We start from the raw sequence: 20,268 nt of genomic DNA on the forward strand, positions 1-20,268 counted from the left end.
AGTGTGCTTTGAGGCAGCAGCCAAGAAAGCTGTAGTACGCATCTGTGAATACCCATGTGTACACCTGTGTGCATACCTGTGTGGATCAGCATGCTTGCATTCCAAAGGTTTCTCCATGTAATGATCTGCTAGAGAGTGTGGGGAGCCACAGCCCTGTCCTCTATGGTATCAAGCAGGTATGGAGGAGATCAAAACTCCAGACATCCAGAGGCCCCCAGAACACAAGAGACCAAGGAAGACCCACAGAGGGGCAGCCGCGCCACTGTCCCAGTAAGAGCTAAGGAGAGTCCCAGATGAGAGCTCATTCAGCAACCGCGGAGCAGAAGCCAGGGGGAGTTGCAGTGACGCGCCCGTGAGCTCCGCCGGCAGCCAGCTGTGCCTGAGTGACCGAGCCCCAGGCCGAGAGGCCGGGGGCACCCCACCTCCAAAGTGGCCCGAGCGAGCCCCAATAAGCGGCCGCCAAGGAGTGAGCCGGTGTGTACCCGGACGCCCACCCCCAGATACAAAGAACCACCAACGCACCGATACCTGAGGGAGTCCGCCACCGGCAGGGGAAGTGGTGGTGGGTGGAGATAGGCCTCCAAACCTTGGAGGGCCCGAGATGTCCCCAGAGAGGTGGCGTCTGATACCCAACCTGACATATAGACACAGACATACAGGCACACACAGACACAAACATCCATTCCCACCCTCATGCTCTCATATGTACTTCACACTCAACCGACGTGGAGACAGACATAAAGGGACGATCACACTCCCCAAGCGTACTCTACTAACCGGGTCTAGGTACCCTTGCCCCTGGAGGGGGGAACTGCACCCAGACCCAGGTGGTGTTACCCTTTTCCCTGCGGTGGGGAGAGGCAGACCGCCCCGACTCCGCAGCAGCAGGGAGGCCCCAGACCGCAGTCGGACGGCCCACTCCTCCTAGCCCCCCCGCTCCAGTAGGCCGCAGAGAATGGGGGTGAGAGAAGACTCCAAGCTTCCCTCCACCCGCTCATTGTAGTGTTGATGCATGTGTGTTCTAAGGTGCAATTAAAACCCAGGAGGGCATGGAGCTACCTGCCAGAGAGCAGCAGGTAAGCGCATAGTCCCTCCTGCTAGCCCTCAATGTCTACATGTATTTAAAATTGAGAGGTGGGCAACGACGCCAGGGGTGAGGCGTACACCCTGATGGTAACTTGGACTCCGTGTATCGTGCCCACCCCCAAGATCCTATATGTATGTGTAATGAGGGTGTGAGTAATGTGAATGTCTAAGTTGTGGGATAAAATTGAGGCAGAGGCAGCCAGAAGGGGACAGAGGGGGGGGTAGCCTCCTCTGCATCCTGGTGACATACCCCTACTCCAAGGCCCTGCATGTGTGGGTGGTTGTGGTGGAGCAGGAGGAGGGAGGCAGCTGGAGATGGGGAGGGAAGGAAGGGAGGGGCAGGTGACCCCTCCCTGGGGCCAGCTCCCCCGCTGACCCCAGTAGGCACTCCCACACTCCGCGACCCGCCAGGGAAAGGGGGCCCAGGCCCATCCAGACCGGGGCCCAGCGCAGCAGCGCCCCCCGGCCCCACAGAGCCCGGGACAGTCCACCCAACCCCACCACAGAGAAAACTGCACCCACCCCACCATCCACTCGTCTTCCAGACTACATGAGACAATAGACGCCCAGGCTGAGATCTTCCTCCACCTCTCCTGTATCTCCCCCTCCTGCAGAGAGTTCCTGAGGGGAAGAAAGCTCCTGCAAGGTGTAACAATCTCCCCCACCGGTTGAAGAGCCCCACAGGCGACTCGACACACCGGCGGCACCCTGCGCCAGGGATGGGCTCCCATGCACCCACCCGCCCACAACCCCGGCAACACACAAACCAGGACCCAAGGCCCCGAGGCCCAGCCAGGGCCCCGGCCCAGAGATGGAGCGCCCCCAGACCCTCACGCCCATCCCGGACCCACCCAGGGGCAGACAGGCTACCAGGTCAGTAACCCACGTCCATCACCACAGACCCTCCCCTAGCCCCGCTGCACGCAGCCACGAGGAAATGGTCAGAAAAAGGTCCCCAACCGGACATGACCGCTACCCCGGTCATGTCCGGTTGGGGGCCTTTTTCTGACCATTTCCTCGGGGCCTTTTTCTACAAAAAAACAAGACCATGTGAAAGGCTTGTAAACCTTTAGGAGTGCATCACATTTACTATTTGGTTTTGTGCTTTTTTCACTCCAAATGGTAGCCACGGCAAAATGGACTTTCGGTACAGTGCAGTTTTCCAATGGTGCAGTTTGCATTTGTTCCAGCACACACTGAACACTGAGTACCAACGTGCAGACAGACAAATCTAATGATTAAATAGTAACGATATTCAGATGTGTAGTACTGTTGCTAAAGACACAGCGTTAACCGAGATCAAGCCAGTGCTAAAAAGACTCCTTTTTAGTGATATCCCCGAAATGAACGCAATCAAATGACCACCAACAAAAATGGTGAAGTCCACATTAGCTGAGGCTGTTTTCTTTGGCTCATTATGCATTTTTACTGTAAAGCTTCATCAGATCAGGCTTGCAGCATTTGGATGAATCTGAGCACAGAGTGCACCCTGCACACTGCAGAATTGTAGAATCTGCTAACTGGTCACTTGTGTTTATTAATGTTTTGCCATGGGCATGTATGGCTGCCATACATGCCCATGGCAGAACATTGCATCATATTTGACAGATTATTAAACTGCTCATATTGAAACAAATTAATCTTTTTATTATTTGTTTGTATCAAGGTTTTTTGAGGCCCTTTGAGGGGTTTTCTGCATCAACATCTCTGTGAACCTCATAATGATAGTTCCAGTGCCCAGGCAATAAACACACACAAATGATTTCAGAAGAACAAACACGACGATAAAAAAGCTGTGATGTGTAATAAAGCAACTTCTGCAAGGCCTTCAGGTCCAATTGTGATTCAGAAATGTAGTGCTGAACTCTGGAGTTATTGTTTTTGAGCATACGTTATGACATATAACAACCAGTCTCTTGCTTTCTTTTATGCGAAAGGGATCGCCAGGACACGCATGGACTGAAGCAGATTATTGCAGACACTGAAAGTATCTGTTAGAAGAAGGGGTACACAGATGAGGTGTATTAAATGATTTGTTTTAAACTCACAATGTGCATATGTGGGCATTACAAACTATGTTTTTAGCCCAGATTTCGGTGGATTCCTCCTAAAAACACAATATTTTAACTACATTTTGCTGATGACTCTGTGGACTTTCCTTAAAAATATACAGTAACAGGACAGGACATCCTCTCTTGTTGTGTTGTGGCACATGTCCATATATGCAAACGAGCTCGATGTTAATACCAGGTATAAGCGAACACAGAAGGTGAGATTAAAAAGTGTCAAATCAGGAGGATTACTACGCTTTACAGTTTTGCAACAAAACAGGTTGAGGATGGCATTTGTAGATGTCAAAGCTTAATTCCACAGGGCCAAACTATCTTCCATGCAAAGCCTTTAATTCCACTGAGTCCTCTTGTCTAAACTGCTCTACATGATGGTAATCACTGCAAAGCATCTCTCTAACTCTCTCCATCTTTATCTCACTTTTTTCATCTGTCTCTCCATCTGTCACTCGGTCTCTGTATCTCTCTCTCACGGCTGTTTTCATCTAGCTTCCTTCTAGCACTCTCTTGTACTCACTCTCTTGCGCTCTCAGTTCAATTCAATTTTGCACACTTAATCTGCATGCATGTTACGTGAGTGAAATCATCAAAGCATCTAAACGCAACCTGAACTTATATCTCTCTCGTTTGCTGGCACCTCTGTCTTTCTCGGTCTTGATTGCTGTTGCTTGCTGTATTCCATCTCTCAGCACATGGTGTCATGCAGCATTAAAGAAAGAATGATGAAAAGTCTCCTCATCTGTTTCCCAGGGAGATGAGGACACGCCTGTGATGTGAGCAGAACTTTTAACATGTAAATAGTAAATCACTTTCCTCCACTAAGCCTGTTTGTGAAACAAGCCTTGAAACATGCCGAAACAAAGCCAACAAGAGGCTGGCAGTTAAATCTTTTCTCTATGGGGGGAAGACTAGGGATGGGTACCGGTAATGGCACCGGTTCTGACATAAACGGTAGTAACTAGACCGAAAAGCAGCGCACATTTCGGTGCTTTATTTTGGTGCTTTATTTTGGTGCTTTTTTTTTTCCTGAGATGTCATACACTTTGGATTCTAGCCAATCATTTTACCTCTGCAAGCGTAGTAGGCGGGCCCAGGTACGTACGTTCTTTTAGAGCAGAGCTACAGATTAAAAATGCCCATGGTGAAGCGGTCAAAGTCTGGCTGTACTTCACAGCAAAAGATGCAAACTCAGCAGCCTGCAACAAGTGCTTTAAGGTGATACTGTGCAAAGGAGGTAACACCTCGAATCTGATGAAACACCTGGCGACGCATAGCATTTTGTTAAAAGCCGAGAAATGCGCCGTATTTAATAGCTTGCTGCGAGACCTCACACCGTGCACATCTACTGCGGGTGGGTTGCCTGTTATCGGACCCGGAGTTAGCAACATCCACCAAAAACCCGAAGAGGAGAGTCCTGGCCCCTAGCCCTGCCAGTGTTGCAGAAATGATGACGGATGATGATGGCAGCAGCAGCCGTTCTTCTCTGGGTGAGTACCTTAACCTCCTAAGACCCAAAATCTTCCACGGCATGCATTTTTAATTTCTCTTTGATATTTGGGCATATTGGGGCCTGATGAATGTAAAAACAAAGAATTACCACAGCTTATTTTTTTACCTTATTTTTGTTTTTATGAAATATAAGAGCCACATATGAGGATATTTGTTTAAAATTCTGAGCAGTATAATGTCCTCGTAAGTGGATATCAGGCCCTTGTAGAGCAAAATTGAGTATTTTGGTCTAAATAACCCAAAATGTGATGTCCACATATGTGGACGCCAGGTCCTAGGAGGTTAATGTTGTCCGTGTGTAATTTACGTTGAGTGGGCTAACCACGTTATTAAATTAATGCATGTAAGGTGAACTAGCAAACACCGTTGTAGTTACATGCGGCTGTCTTCTTGTTTGATGGCAGATACTCCCTTCACCCTGGCCAAAAAGGCTAAAATGACCAAAGGAAAAGTGGAAAACAGCTAAACATGAGAGGTTTTTGGACAAAGTTTGTGTTTTTTTTCCATTGTTTAAGCGCTGCTTCCAGCCAAGAGTGATGCCAAAAAGCTAACATTGTTATCTTTTTACAAAAAAACAGCTGAACATGAGAGGTTTTTGGACCAATTTTGTGTTCTTCATTCTTTAAGCACCAGTTCGAGCATCGTTTAAGCACCGTTTCAAAAGTACTGGTATCGGATAAAACCTAAACGATACCCATCCCTAGAGAAGACATATGCAACAACTCCAGGGAGCAAAATCAAGCAGAGATGCTTAGTCAACAACATAATGAATTACAACACGTTCATCTTGAGAAACTTTAATTAATGGAGATTTGCATCCTCATTTAGATCATGTATGAATGACATTTGCTTATGTTGCTTAAGAGTTCCCTGCAGTATTTTTTTCTATATATTCTATGTAGTGTTTTTACTAAACTTCCTATTTCTGAGCTGGGCTGTGCAGTTTGTCATGTTAATTTCCACTGGTGAGGGACAGACAGACATGTCATATGACACACTGTTAAACCTTGTACTGTGATCTCCCTCAATACGTGAGCCCTGAGGGACTCACTCTAATTATCTGGATTTCACCTAAGATCAAAGAGAGACACCAACATGTGGTTGCTTCCTCTCGCCCGTCCTCCAATCCTCTCTCTGATTTCATGCTGACATTCTAGTCCATCTAGTCCTGGTCTCCCTGTCACCGATCCATCCACCCTCTTCCCATCCTTCCTTCACTTCCTCCCCCCTTCATCACTTGCTCTCTTAAGCTTGCTCGCAGTCCTTCTCCTCACTTTCCACACCTCAACTCCATCTGTCTAACAACTCCCAGCCCTCATCCACCCACCGCCCCTTCTCTCACATTTCATCATCTACTAACCCTCACTCCAGCCTTTGGTTATTTCCTTCCTTCCTTTCATCCTCCTTCCACTCTTCATCAGTTATATATATATATATATATATATATATATATTATTTTTTGAAAAGGCAACCATTACATCACAAATTGGATGTAGTTAGGCAATTTTCGGCTGTGTGTTTCTACATAAATGAGAACGAGCAGAGTGACCGATACATGAATATTGCCCAGTATACACATCAGTGAGAAAGAGGAGAGCAAATGAAAGCAGCAGGTGAGTATTAGAAGGAAGCCGGGAGGTGGTAGAGATTTAAAAAACAGAAAAAGAAAGGGTAGTTGCAAGCAGGTTAAAGAAAAGAGGGAATGAGTGAGGAAAGATGGATGAAGTAGAGAGGGGTAGTGGTAGAATAAACTGAGTCATGGACTGATCTATGACAGGACAAGGTAAGAAACACAGGGTGCAGCTTGAAGAGATTGGCAGATTTAAGGCGATAGAAGGATGTAGAAAGTAATCTTAAAATAAATTAAGAGGTAAAGAATGAAAGGCGCACTGGCTCGAAGAGGAAACTGGAAAAGAGGAAAAGCTCCTGTCCGAATCTGAAGGCAGGCAATTAAAAGTATAATAAAAAGACAAGACAGCCCCTGGGTTGGGGAAGTAGTCGGGACTGGCAGTCGTGCTGCATTATAACACTTTCAAATACACACACACACACACACACACACACACACACACACACACACACACACACACACACACACACACATGCGAGACAGGCTAAAAAGAAATATATTGCACCAACATGCACCAATGCTCACACACAAAAAGCATGAATATATTGTGGCACACATACAATGAGGGAAACAAAAGGATTGAGATTAAAAAGTACTTTATCAGAAAAAATGATGGATTCTTCAGCTCAGCTTTCAACTGTGTCACTGACAGCTCTGTGTGTGTGCGTGTGTGTGTGTGTGTGTCGTATAAAAAGAAGGAAGGTATCTCAACACAGTCATATATCATGCTCACAAAAATCAAATACATCAGCAATTAACCTCAATAAGTACATTTTAAGCAAGTTTCCTTAAAGCAAATGCTGAAGCACCTGAGCACTGACTCTAACGTGTCCACATTTACTCTGTTGTTGTAAATACGAGCAAAGCCATGTCTTACTTACAATTATAAGCAGGATGAAGTAGATGAAGTTATAGAATGAATGAGCATCCATCACGTAGTACATGATCTCCACCCAGCCCTCCAGAGTGATCACCTACAAACAGAAAGACATTTGACAGTATCTGTTATTTAGTTTTTTATTACTGAATGGAAACTGGAAACCAGAAGAAGCATCTGGCTTGTCTCTATCTGAAGGTATCAGTTCAGCTTTATTTATATAGCACCAAATTACAACAACAGTTGCCTCAAGGTGCTTTATATTGTATAAAAAGACCTTACAATAATACAAAGAAAACAGAGAAAACCCCAATAATCACATGACCCCCTTTCAGCAAGCACTTTGGCAACAGTGAAAGGAAAAACTCCCTTTTAACAGGAAGAAACCTCCAGCAGGACCAGGCGGCCACCTGCTGCGACCGGTTGGGGTGCCATGATCCATCACAAATGCTCACAAACGTATAGACAGTATGCTCTAAATGCAAACATGATGATTTGTAAATGTTAAACAGGGTTATTCTGTGGACGGATCCTTGCTGGAAGTAGTCAGGAGCCTCCTTGATAGGCAGAGTGAAGTGTCCACTACCACTACAACCCAACTCATAACTCTCTGTAAAATGGAGACAATGTGTTTTTACAACTTGATATTAATCTATTTTAATATAGTTTAAACATGTTGATTCAAGTGCTGATTAGGTGTTGTTATGTTTGGACAGAGATATGCAAGCTTCTCTGTTTCCAGTCTTTGTACTTAGCTGGGAAAGAAAAAGAAAAAGCATACAGACTTTTTTCCCAAGTTTTTATTTCTAAAAAGTAAGGTAGATTAAATTTAATTCATTACTCCTGCTCAGATATAGATGTAACCAAGAAAGCAATGGCAGGGAGGTAACTGGTATCAGCTGTTTCACAGCCATCAGTACGTTTCAGTGTGTTGATGTAATACTCTGAATGTTTTCTTGGTTATTTTTGCTGCTGTTGTTTTTGAACAGTATATAAATATTTCCATTATTTTCATTCATATCCATTTATATTTATATGCATTGTGATCATTGCATCCTCCTCTGCTTAGCCAAATCATGGTTGCAGGGGTCCATCCCAGCTGTGACACGGTTGGAGGCAGGATGGCAGGAGGCCAATCATCAGTTACCTTAATACCTAAACCCACACATTTTTGAACCTGTGGGAGAAGCTGGAGAACCTTCACTGACATGCGAAGTCCATATATAAACCCCCACCCAGCCTAATTTAAACCCAGTACCTTGATTTTGGTGAGGCAACATTGCTAATCACTCCAACACACTGCCACCTGGATATGTCTCCCTTGTATTATTTAACAGCATCAGATATCATGAATTATAAAAATGACAGAGGATGAATCATCACACAGTTAAACAGTGTTTTAATTACTCGATTTACTTGTACAGCCTCAGGTTAAAAACAAAAAAACCCACCTGAAAGATGACAATCCAGGCAAAGGCAATGTTGTCAAAGTTGATGGCTCCTTTGTGGGGGTTGCTGTACCCAGTATGACACCTGGTGTAGTACTGGTTCCAGTTCACACAGAGCCCTGCTACACTGACGCTGCCGTTGGCCAGGGGCTCGGGGCTCAGACCGATAGACTGGCGATACAGGATGTCATCTTTGTCCAGGCAGCATGTCTTGCCTCCTTCTCGGCGGGCCGGCACATCGGAGCAAGACATGATGCCATTGTCAACAGGAAGGGAGCAGATAAAAGGACGCTCGTCATCCTCATCAGCCATGTAGTAAGGCCGAGGGAGACTGACTCCGCTACTGCTGGAAGAGTCCAGGAAGGAGACGATGATTACAACAGTATCCTAAAAACAAAACATTTCCTTGTACAACGTAATGTTAAAAATGATAAATACACTTTGAAATGGGTCAAAAAAAGAGGGGAAAGGAAAAAACTGAAGAAAAGATACAGATGAAAGACAATCTGAAATCAGTCTTAAATATTTATGAATTGAATGGTGAAAAAATCTGCTTGTCAGAGTCAAAGACATGCAGTTTTAAACATCCAGTCATAGTAAAATCAGCATAAAATGTGTGTATTATAGACAGGAATAGTGTATTTCATCAACAAAGTCTCACATTTAAACCAGGCAGAACAGAAGTCATATTATATGGGTGAAAGAGAATTTCACCCATATACCATACCATTTCGAGGTATTTTTTTAATGAAGATATCTAATAAATGATCAGATAAGAAGAAAACAAAATCATCTCTAAACTTGCCATTCTCATCCATCTGTTTCTTTACAAGTATAGTGGCATGCAAAGAGATGCACACGAGCCTAGATCAAAGCTTCATGTGTAATAGTGCATTTTAAGTTTGTTATATGAGTGCTCACAAGTGGAGAGATGAGTGGATGAAAGGACAGAGATAGAGAGAGAAGATTATGTGTGTAACAGTAAAATTGAAAGAAATACACCACAAGCAGACGCACGCACACAGACACAGAGGCAGGGTGGTAGTGATGGAGACATTTTAACCCTGACACATCTAGCTGACAGTCTGCGGTCTGACTCTGTTTGACAGCCGTTGTCTGTCCGCGGCGCACCGTTTCCGTGTGACGAACATTTTTCTTGACGTAAGATTGATCATGTACTGGCTACAAAGGCAGCCCGAGAACAAGCCGTCAGACTCGCTGTTCAGTCCAGCAATCTGCGTGTTTCTCACACTGAATGTGAAATTTCCCTTTTGGATTTTTTCTTTTCGTGTTTTGCAAACTACAGAAACACAAAAATATTGGAGGCTTTAAAGTCTTCTATGCAAACAGAATTTTAACAATGTGTTCAAAGCCTGACTCAAACCTGTTAAAAACATTTCACAGCAGTGTGATTTATAGTGCTTTTTGCTGAAAAAAATCTTTTGACTGACAAGTTTATTTTGTGTCACCTTCTAAAGCGTGACTTTTAAAGTGTTAAAATCAATTTTTGTCAAGGAGTATGATGGGATTTTATAATGTAGTGCAAATACTTTTTTTTAAATAGAAGAAACCGAATAGTGGAGAGTTTACACATACGTAAGAAGCGAGAGATTGCTGGTTTGATGTCAGGAGGAAGTACAAATCCCCCGCTGGTTGCATCAGGAAGGGCATCAGGCTTAAAAAGCTAGCAAATCAAAACTGTGGAGCAACCTACTGCGGCAACCCCTAGTGAAGGGAGCAGCTGAAAGTACCTTTTAAAAGGAAGAATCTAAAATCACCATTGTCTAGACATAAAAAATATGCACTAGTTTCATCACTGTATTATTGTATCCCGTTGAACGTTTGTGTGGAACTGTGTCCTTGACTTTGATCATTAAAATCGAATCAGTTTTGCTTTGACTCCAAGTGCAAAATTTTAAGAAATTCTTTCAAAGAGTTCCTGATTTAGCGAGACAGCCAGACAAGCAAAAAACAAAATGCGCCGTCATAGACGTGAAAAAAGTTTTTGGGCTACAATGTAGCTTGCCATCGCCAGTGTGTGAATGTGTGTGTGACTGGGTGAATGACTGAATGTAGTGTGAAGTGCTTTGGGGTCCTTAAGGACTAGAAAAGCGCTATACAAATGCAGGCCATTTACCATTTACCAAACATTTATCTCAGCCAGCCCAAGGACTATGTGACCAGTTTTATTTATAAAGCAAACCCAGGGTTCACAAAGTTCACAAAGAGATTACAGATTTAAAAACAAGTACAAGAACTTTAAAAAAGCACGGTAATCAGATTACAATTTTGAGTACCACAGTCGCATTTATCACATTACAGTTTCAATTATGCCATTCATTGCATTACTAAGGATTCTTTCAAGCTTGCATTAAACGCGCCTCTTGCTATGATCAGCAAACTTTACTTCAAACATCTCTTCACGCTAACACAGAGTAAGTAGGGTTCTGTGAGGTCTTATAACCTGAGTGTTATTTATATGTCTATGTTACAGAGTAATGCAAAAGTAAACTAATGGCTAGTGTAACATATTACTTTCTTCTGGGAGTAATATATTAATATTTGTTTGACCTCAATACTCTTAATAACTCTGAGTGATATGAAGGAAAGATACAAAGTACTAGACAGTGCCTACATGTAATGTGGGGACAGCATGTTGTTAGTGGTACCAAACATAAAGTCCACAAGCAGCTACTGTCACTAATAAAAAAGGACCTAACCAGACCAAACTGTGGCCATGTTTCGACCACCTTTCATGTGCTAAACATGTTATTCACGATCTAGCCTGCAAACTGACATCAGCAGCACATTTTTTCCTCAGTTAATTCTAATTTGGTAGCTCGTCCAGCAGGGTGCATGACAAGATGAAGAAAATGCAGACAAGAAGACGTTAGATAAGCAGACTTTAAAAGAAAAGCTAATACGGTCTGGCGCTGGTGTTATGCAGCAGGCTGCTGTCTGGTTCAGCGTGACCGTCTGCTCTGCCTGTTATAGAACGCTGATGCTACTTCTCAATTTATGACTTGATTAGCTGCGTCCAAGAAAAAGTCTGTGTTTAATGAAACCAAGAAAATGTAAGACACACGATACAAAAGCAGTTGACAAAGGAGTAAAGCTGAAATGATGAAAAGAGAAGACAATAAACCAAACACGAGGAGGAAGAGAGTAAATGTGATCGTTTTGGCAATATTAGGAAAATGAAAAGATAGAGGCTGAAAAAAAGAGCGAAGCTGTGTGTGATTTTATTTCAGTGTGAGGTAGGGTTGCTATTTAGAAGGCAGACCAGAGAACGACATACTGGTTAGCAATTACAATTGACCTGGTATTTATGATGACTCAATAGAAGCAGCATAGTAACTACTCTCTGTCTAACACACTCTGTGTATTTGTAGGTCTTTGTATTGCTTCCACTGACTCTGTCCCTGCGTACTGCAGGCTCAAAAGAAGCTATTAACAAGCCAAAAAACATGATCCATATATCCAGCATAACACTGGATATTTTTGACCAGGTTTTGTCCATGTGCACTGATTCTAGTTGAAACAGGTATTTTTAACCCAAATGTCTGAAGCTAAGACAGTAGCTCTGGTAGGTATTAACCACGTATGCCCTTCCACTGAACTTTGTAAGTGTGTTTTAAGCTAAACTTTGTTTCAGTTTAGCTTCGGTTTACTGTAGAGTCTCTGGTTTACCAGCAGAGGTTCATAAAATTCTGTTAGCATGCTCCTAAGCAAATATCAGATCATCAGTAGATATTTGCCACCTCATATTGTCTTGGATAATAACCCAATAAATCTGTACCTAATATAGTGTTACCAAGATATACTTATACCATGCATTTACACATCGTAGCACAGGAATGATAAAGCTGTCTGTCAGAACGATTGATTTGTCAGTGGACAGCAAATATTGTGTCATTTCTGCTGAATTCCCTGTTATGCTGTGTGCTCCTCGCATAACTTAAAATTTTCAGTTTATTTAACTAAGAAAATGCATGCTAGATATCTAAAAGTACAAAAGAGGCAGCTTTATCTCACTCAAAAATATTACTTCCCTCATCCCCAACTGGTCAGAGGATGGCTGCCCCTCCCTGAGTCTGGAGGTTTCTTCCTATTAAAAGGAATATGTCTCTGTGAAGGTTCTCAGTCATCCAGGTCATCGTAGTCAAAGGAGCTTGCAAAGAAAAGCATCTGGACTTCTTTCAGTTACTTGAAGACGTTTCACCTCTCATCCGAGAAGCTTCTTCAGTTCTAAGGTCAAATGGTGGAGAGTCCCAGATATAAACCTAGTGGGAGTATCCCCCCACAGAGGGACAAAGGACCCCCTGATGATCCTCTAATCGCCTGAGCCAAGGTGTGAAACTGGGTGTGGGTCCCAGTCAGCCAGAGTTTCGGGTGAGCTCACTGTGAAACCTGGCCCCACCTTATCATGTGAATTCCTGAGATCAGATGGCCTCTGTGGGGGGAAACTCCCAATAGGTTTATATCTGGGACTCTCCACCATTTGACCTTAGAACTGAAGAAGCTTCTCGGATGAGAGGTGAAACGTCTTCAAGTAACTGAAAGAAGTCCAGATGCTTTTCTTTGCAAGCTCCTTTGACTATTAAAAGGAAGTTTTTCCTTCCCAATGTTCGCAAGTCCTTCCTCAAAGGGGGTCGTTTGATTGTTGGGGCTCTCTCTGTATTATTGTAGGGTCTTTATCTTACAATATACAGCATCCTGAAGCTAGTTCTATTGTGATTTGCCATTATATAAATAAAACTGATATGAAGTATCTCACTGACTCTCTCTGGACATCTCACTACAGAGACATTAGTTTTTAGGGGTATTTCCATGCTCATGTTCCTCTTAGGGATGTAAATGTGCAGTGTATTGTCTGCACAAATGAGCATGTGTTCCCAGATATACCCCTGTGTTGTTCATCCTTTTCACAGTCCTTACTGGAGGTATGAGAAGAACAAGTAAATATGAGAAAAATGTGACAGACAGCCAACCATCCACAAGTCCCAACCTCTGTGCACGACTGAGCCAACATCCGCTGACAGCAGATATCACAGCCTCGCTCATTATCAGTTTGGACATCAGCTGTGTGTTCCTGTATACCGAGGTGATTATGTTCGTCACCAGAGAGTGTCAGACAGACAGCAGTCATTTCACAGCTGAAGAGATGTTGGACTCCTGACAGCAGAGGCACCAGCTAAAGCAGCTGTTTCATACCTCTTGCTCTTGTTTCTGGAAACCTGGCAGTGTGAATTACAACCGTCACACACTGTTTACATCAGCTCTCTGACAAAAAAGGGGTGGAAAAAGAGTACCTGTGCGAATGTTTTACCAAAATTGGATGACATTATTGAGATTTACTCAGGGAGATCAGGGCATCCCATGATTACATCCCCTCTCCATTTCATCTCAGAATTGGTTACTATGGTGATGACCTACCCCAAAGCCTCTCATCAGATCATTATTTTCTTTCCGGGCTTGTAAGTGCGAACCGTCGTCCAGCCCACTCTGCAGCCAAACTGGCCCAATCAAATGCTTGGCCTCAGATCTGGTCTCCCCAGGCATTTCCTTACCGCTAACAGAATCCCAGTTATTGTCTGAGCTCTGTGTTTGCACAGTGGTATTAGCTGTACTCTTAATCATAGACATGGTTAGGAACAAACAACACCTGTTTAGCTTTAAGCTTCTAATTCTGATTTGCTATTTCCTACCAGGGAAAATGAACTGTCATAATTTATGACTAATTAAGAAGCGCTGACTATTAAAAATCTCTTAATTTTGCTGTGAAAAATACAAGTGAGCAGATAATGAATAAAAGCCAGCTGGTATTAGGTCATTTTTTACCTTTGGGCCACTTTATTTTATCATTCTTTTCTATACAAGCGTTCCGAGACAGTATTAGTATTAGGAGATAACATTTAAATCACAAAAATATCATGACAATATAAAAAGTGAACAAAAAGGATCTAATTCATTTCAACTAATTAAGTATAATGGCAGTTCAGCTCAAGGTGTCCTGGATCTAGGAACCCAGTGTTTGTGTTTCCTGGTTTTTGCATTTCGTCTCATTTAGTGTTTTTTATTTGTGTTTTTCATCTTTAGTGTTTTGTGGTTTCTGGTCTTTAGGTTTTGTTACTGTGCCTTGTGTTCCACGTGTCACGTCCAGTCAGTTATGCTCTCATGTCTGTTCTTCCCCAGTTCCGGTGTCAAGTCCGCATCTTAATCTGTGTGTCATGTTTCCTGTTTTATTTTGGTAGTTGCTCTTCTTGTGTATAGTGTGCTCAGTTTTGCTTCCTCCCTCGTAGTACACACACCTATGGTGTCAATTTCAAACTCCTTGGTCACCGTGTTCTTGAGTTATTGCATTCAGAAAATTTTCAGAAAACTTGAACTCTGACCTTGACCTTAAAGTCAAGATCACTGAGTTTCAAACTCAGATTTTTAGTAACTGCACCTATGGTATCAATTTGAATCTTCTACGTTGCCTTGTCCACTAGTTATTGCATTGACAAGAATTTCAGAAAACATGACCTCTAACCTTGAGGTTGATGTCAGTGAAAATCAAAGTCATTCATTATTTTTAGTAACTTCACCTATGATATCAATTTGAAGCTCCTACATCGCATCACATTAATTGCCAACTTAGATCTTCACGCCTCCCACCCATCAGCTGAGGGAGTAAAAGTACAGGCAATCCTGGCAGTCTGTCACTCATCAGGAGTTTTTGGTACAGCACTTTCTTTGCAATCATTTTCACCTCGCAACCTCCAGGAATTACTACCAACCAATCATGGAATACACATTTTTCCCTAGTAACCGGTGGTTATATCATGTCCAAGGGACAACACTTGCATGACATAAGTGAAAAACCTCAATAGCAACTTAAATAAGGAATGGTTCAGAGTTCCTGGATTAAGCCTATTAAATAAATCAAAAGATAGATTTTAACTCCAATCTTTAAAGTAGACGGTGTCTGACTCCTGAAGCCAAACTGGGAGCAAGTTCCACTGGAAAGGAAGAAATCAACAACTGCTTACAAACTTAGGCACAATTAACTGATTTTAAATACACAGTACTACTTTACAGCTGATTTTAACAATATTCCAATGCATTTAAGATTAATTTTAGGCAATTCAGCCTCCAATTAAAATTCAACTTTAAAACAACACATATTAGGAATCTTGAGCCAAACACACAAAATGTTGTTACTGAGGTTCTCACAACTAGAAAAAGTATGAAACTTAAAGAATATTCCTTACTAGTATTAGTAGTATCAATTTTCTAAAATAACAACAACTACCAAAACCAAAAGGCATTAAAATATACTGACAACAGCCTAGGTTACCATGTGTTGTAAGACTGCTGTTTGACCTTCACATCAGATGGACAGAACGAACTGCCCCGGTGCCCATCTCCCTCACATGTAAATGCACTCTGTACCACTCGAAAATCATTTTTCATTTTAGTTTAGTTTGTAGCAACTGAAAATAAAATAAATTCATAATTATAATAAAGGTCAATCAAATGGACCAATATGGCAAGGCCATGATGATCCACTTGGTAAAATAAATCCGCTTGGCATCTTTCTTGGCCTTAAGACAACAATTCTGATGGCTAAAGATCCAAACGGGACACAAAAAAAAAAAAAAAAAAAAAAAAAAAAATCATTTTTCAACATGTGATGTAGTCCAGTGACTTAAACAGAGGGTCCTGAATGTTTGGAACAAATGCTATGGCCCCACAGCCAGATGTTCTCAGATGTGGCATTAAAATGGAGAGGATGCTTGCTCCATGCATTTGCATGTCTTAAACCTAACTCTGGTCTCTTTTTAAATCTACCCAAATTAAAGTGTAAAAGAAAAATCAAATCAAGTCTGCACGTGAGTCTCAAGAAATTACACTAAAAAGACACATGATTAAAATAATTTAACTATTAAACATTTTTGCATGAGAACTGTGAAATTGCTGAATTAAAGAACTTGGCATCAAGACAAGCTTTTTTAAATCACCAAACTTTTCATTTTGGGTAGAAGCTGAAGGTTGCTGACATATGAGTGACAGCTGGTGTTTCTGCTGCTCTGCACAAACACATGCATTACACAGTCCAATGCCCAGAAATACAAAAAAGCAAGTAGTACTCCATGAGCAGAGAACGAGCCTAAATCTACTACAAAGCATTTGCACTTCACACAGCAAAATCTCCAGTGTTAAATTAACACTGGAGAGTGTCTATATGGGTCCACACCTCTGAGTGTTAAATACAACACTGTTGAGTGTTAAATTAACACTTTTGACAGTGTTATATGTTTAAAAGTAACCTAGTCAGTTTTGAAGATTAACAATGGCTAACACTGAGCAGTGCTGATTTTCTAACACTGGAAAATAACTCAAAATGTTAGAAATATTCCAGTGTTAGAAAATCAGCACTGCTCAGTGTTAGTCATTGTTAATCTTCAAAACTGACTAGGTTACTTTTAAACATATAACACTGTCAAAAGTGTTAATTTAACACTCAGAGGTGTGGACCCATATAGACACTCTCCAGTGTTAATTTAACACTGGAGATTTTGCTGTGCACTAAAGCAACATGACAGAAGAGTAATTGAATTTCTGATACCGCCAACCAAAATAAACACCCCACAGCCATTGGGACACGGAACAGTACTCTTGAAAAGTATATACGAAAAATACAATAAACTGTGCAATACTATTAAACTATACAGGTAAGATATGGCGTTATTTTTGTGCCACTATTCTGAGCGCACGTAAAATAAGTTGCAGGTGCAAGTGCTGCATTTTGAGGAGAAATTTATTTTGAGCAAAGAAAAGCTAAATCTCAGTGAACAAAATTCATTGCTGCGTGCAAAAAATGTATTTCAGTGTTTGCTATTATCCACACACACACAACAGCAGCCCCTCTCGCTCAGTTTTTGCATTTGCGCTCGCTCGCAATGTGTTGCTTGCGCTCTCAACATTTCTGCCGGTGCGCGTTCAACTCTTTCTGTACACCGTTATATTTGTGCCACAAAACCAGTTTGAAATATTACTCTGTCTGGGTCACAAAATGTGTGCTATGCATAAGTGCTCTAACGTTTTCGGAGATGCCTGTTACCTGGTGGTGTAGTTGGTGATTTCTTTGTCAGTTCAGCCTTATATATCATGTTTAACCCGAGTGACCACCCGGTCAGCTGGTGGGTAACAGGCATCTCTGAAAACTTTAGAGCACTTATGCAAATATGAGATGTCTTGATGAATCAAGCAGATATTTGAAGTTTACACAGCACCATTCTCGCATGAAAATATCTTAAAAGTTTATTTTGTGACCCAGACAGAGTAATATTTCAAACTCCGCCACTCTGTGTTCCTCCGCCACTGCCTCGTTTGAGTTTTGGACGAAATGGATTCTGGGATATTGCATTTTGTCATTTCGAGCCGATTGGAGACCAAAACAGCCAATCAGATTTTTTTTGCATCCAAGTCTGTGATTGGTTTTGTGGCACAAATATAACGGTGTACAGAAAGAGTTGAGCGCGCACAGGCAGAAATGTTGAGAGCGCAAGCAACACATTGCGAGCAAGTGCAAATGCAAAAACTGAGCGACAGGGGCTGCTATTGTGTGTGTGTGTGTGTGTGTGTGTGTGTGTGTGTGTGTGTGTGTGTGTGTGTGTGTGTGTGTGTGTGTGTGTGTGTGTGTGTGTGTGTGGATAATAGCAAACACTGAAATACATTTTTTGCATGCAGCAATGAATTTTGTTCACTGAGATTTAGCTTTTCTTTGCTCAAAATAAATTTCTCCTCAAAATGCAACACTTGCACCTGCAACTTATTTTACGTGCGCTCAGAATAGTGGCACAAAAATAACGCCGTAGTAAGAGAGGTTAACTAAGAAACAGCAAAAGGATAAAGGCACAGTCCACCTAAAGCTTAGACCTTTTCTGAAATTCAGATACAGTACTCTGTACAGCTAGGAAGTGTGTGCATGTATCAGTTCTTAGTTTTTTTATTTGTTTTCTTCTTGCACCCTTTCTAATATTCTAATATTTGTTTGAATTTTTAAAAAGTAGAGGGATGAGTATATGAATAAGGGTGCGAAGAGCAGGGGGTGATTTGTCACAACATACGCAGTCATTTTGTTTATATATTTGCAAGCAATGTATTTATAAGCTTGCTCTCCCATTCACGATTTCAGATTCATAACTTTATTGCAATTATACTGCTTCATCTCCTTTGAAATTTCTGCTGGTTAAAGGCCAAAAATTGGACTCGGTCACTCTGAAGTTCAGTTACAGTCAGTCTTTTGCTATTCACCACCTTGAATATAGTGGCTGTGATGAATATGTATGTATGTGGCTAGAGACCGGCCACATATCTATTACTCCAAAGATGGGGAAGAAGAGAAGTCGTAAGTGTTTATGTGCACTGGAGGCAAATTTGAATTCGTGCCTGCACCTTCACTCGCAAGATATGAAAGATCACAACTGTAATTTCTCACCTGAGAAAGGTCCCCTTCACCCAAGAAGTGAAAACATTAACAAAAGTGACAACGTGATATCGCTGCAATTACTTGTCAGTAGAACAAGAACAAGTCTGAACAACAGCTAACAGCAGCTAACATTATGCTGTCCCTCTGATAAACAGTTTGATTACATTCTCACATCACATGAGAATTTATTCACTAAATGTCATGCCAGCAATGCTAGCAATACTTCAAAGACAGTTTAACACCATCTAATAGCAGCGAACAGAGGCTAACACCTGCTAACAGAGGCCAACGGGAGCTAACAAGTGGTAACAGCAGCACTTACTGACAGAAAAGTTCAAGATATCCTCAACAGCTTACCTCAGTATCACTTTCCTTTCACAAAGTGTTACAGCCTCCTCCAGAATAAATATATGTTGACACTCGGAATATAGTGGTAAGATTTTAGACACTGTATCTTTAACTATATTGTACTTTAACGCTTGATTTTGAAGTGCAACTTATATGCCAAGAATTGCCGTCTTGCCCATGGCACATGTCCTAAACATTTCCTTCAGCATTTTCTAGTATGACTCAGATTTCAGTGCTCCATGACAACTGGTGTTATTTCCTCAAACAGAATACATCTTATTCAAACCAATAAGTTCAAATATGGTCTTGTTGTTTGGGATTGACTGGTACATGTCGCATTCTTGTGTGATCTCTGTTGGTCGATCGTTTCTGTGGAGGGTGAACATGATTTTGAATTTCTTCCATTTATAGACGATCTCTGTGAATTGTGGTTGTGTGTTGGAATCTAAAGTCTTTAGAGATACTTCTATAACCTTTCCTTGTCTGGTGAGTTTGAATATTACAGCATTGTGAAACCTAAAAGAGTTACGTTCAGTCACCCCTTCTCCATCTATTTCATTTTGCCAAACATGTTTAAGCTACAGTACCTGGAATTTCTCGATCCTACGTCTCTGCAGTTTATTGCAGAAACGCTGATACAATCTTGATGACTTGGCAGAAAATGGGTGAGAGAGAAGCAGTGAAGAAGAGTGTCAGCCTTTTAATTAAGTGGCAGATTTGATTATGAGGTAATGATATTTGCTTTGTGCAAATTTTAGTTTGCCATCAGCCTCATTATATTAGCACTTGAGAGACGGGGCCAGAGGGAGGCTTAATCTCAC

General features: G+C 41.9%; 1 protein-coding gene across 1 annotated transcript in view; it reads right to left on the reverse strand.

Annotated features, from left to right (window-relative positions):
- LOC101464297 (voltage-dependent T-type calcium channel subunit alpha-1I) overlaps positions 1-20,268 on the reverse strand; it is a 167,166-nt gene that overhangs the window by 101,498 nt on the left and 45,400 nt on the right. The window contains exons 5-6 of the mRNA XM_014411480.3: positions 8,623-8,965; positions 7,176-7,268 (exon numbers count right to left, since the gene is read on the reverse strand). Of these exons, the coding sequence (XP_014266966.3) occupies positions 7,176-7,268; positions 8,623-8,965 (436 nt within the window). The remainder of the gene's footprint in view (positions 1-7,175; positions 7,269-8,622; positions 8,966-20,268) is intronic.

This window comes from Maylandia zebra, linkage group LG6 (genome assembly GCF_041146795.1).
Source record: "Maylandia zebra isolate NMK-2024a linkage group LG6, Mzebra_GT3a, whole genome shotgun sequence".
Lineage (NCBI taxonomy): Eukaryota > Metazoa > Chordata > Actinopteri > Cichliformes > Cichlidae > Maylandia > Maylandia zebra.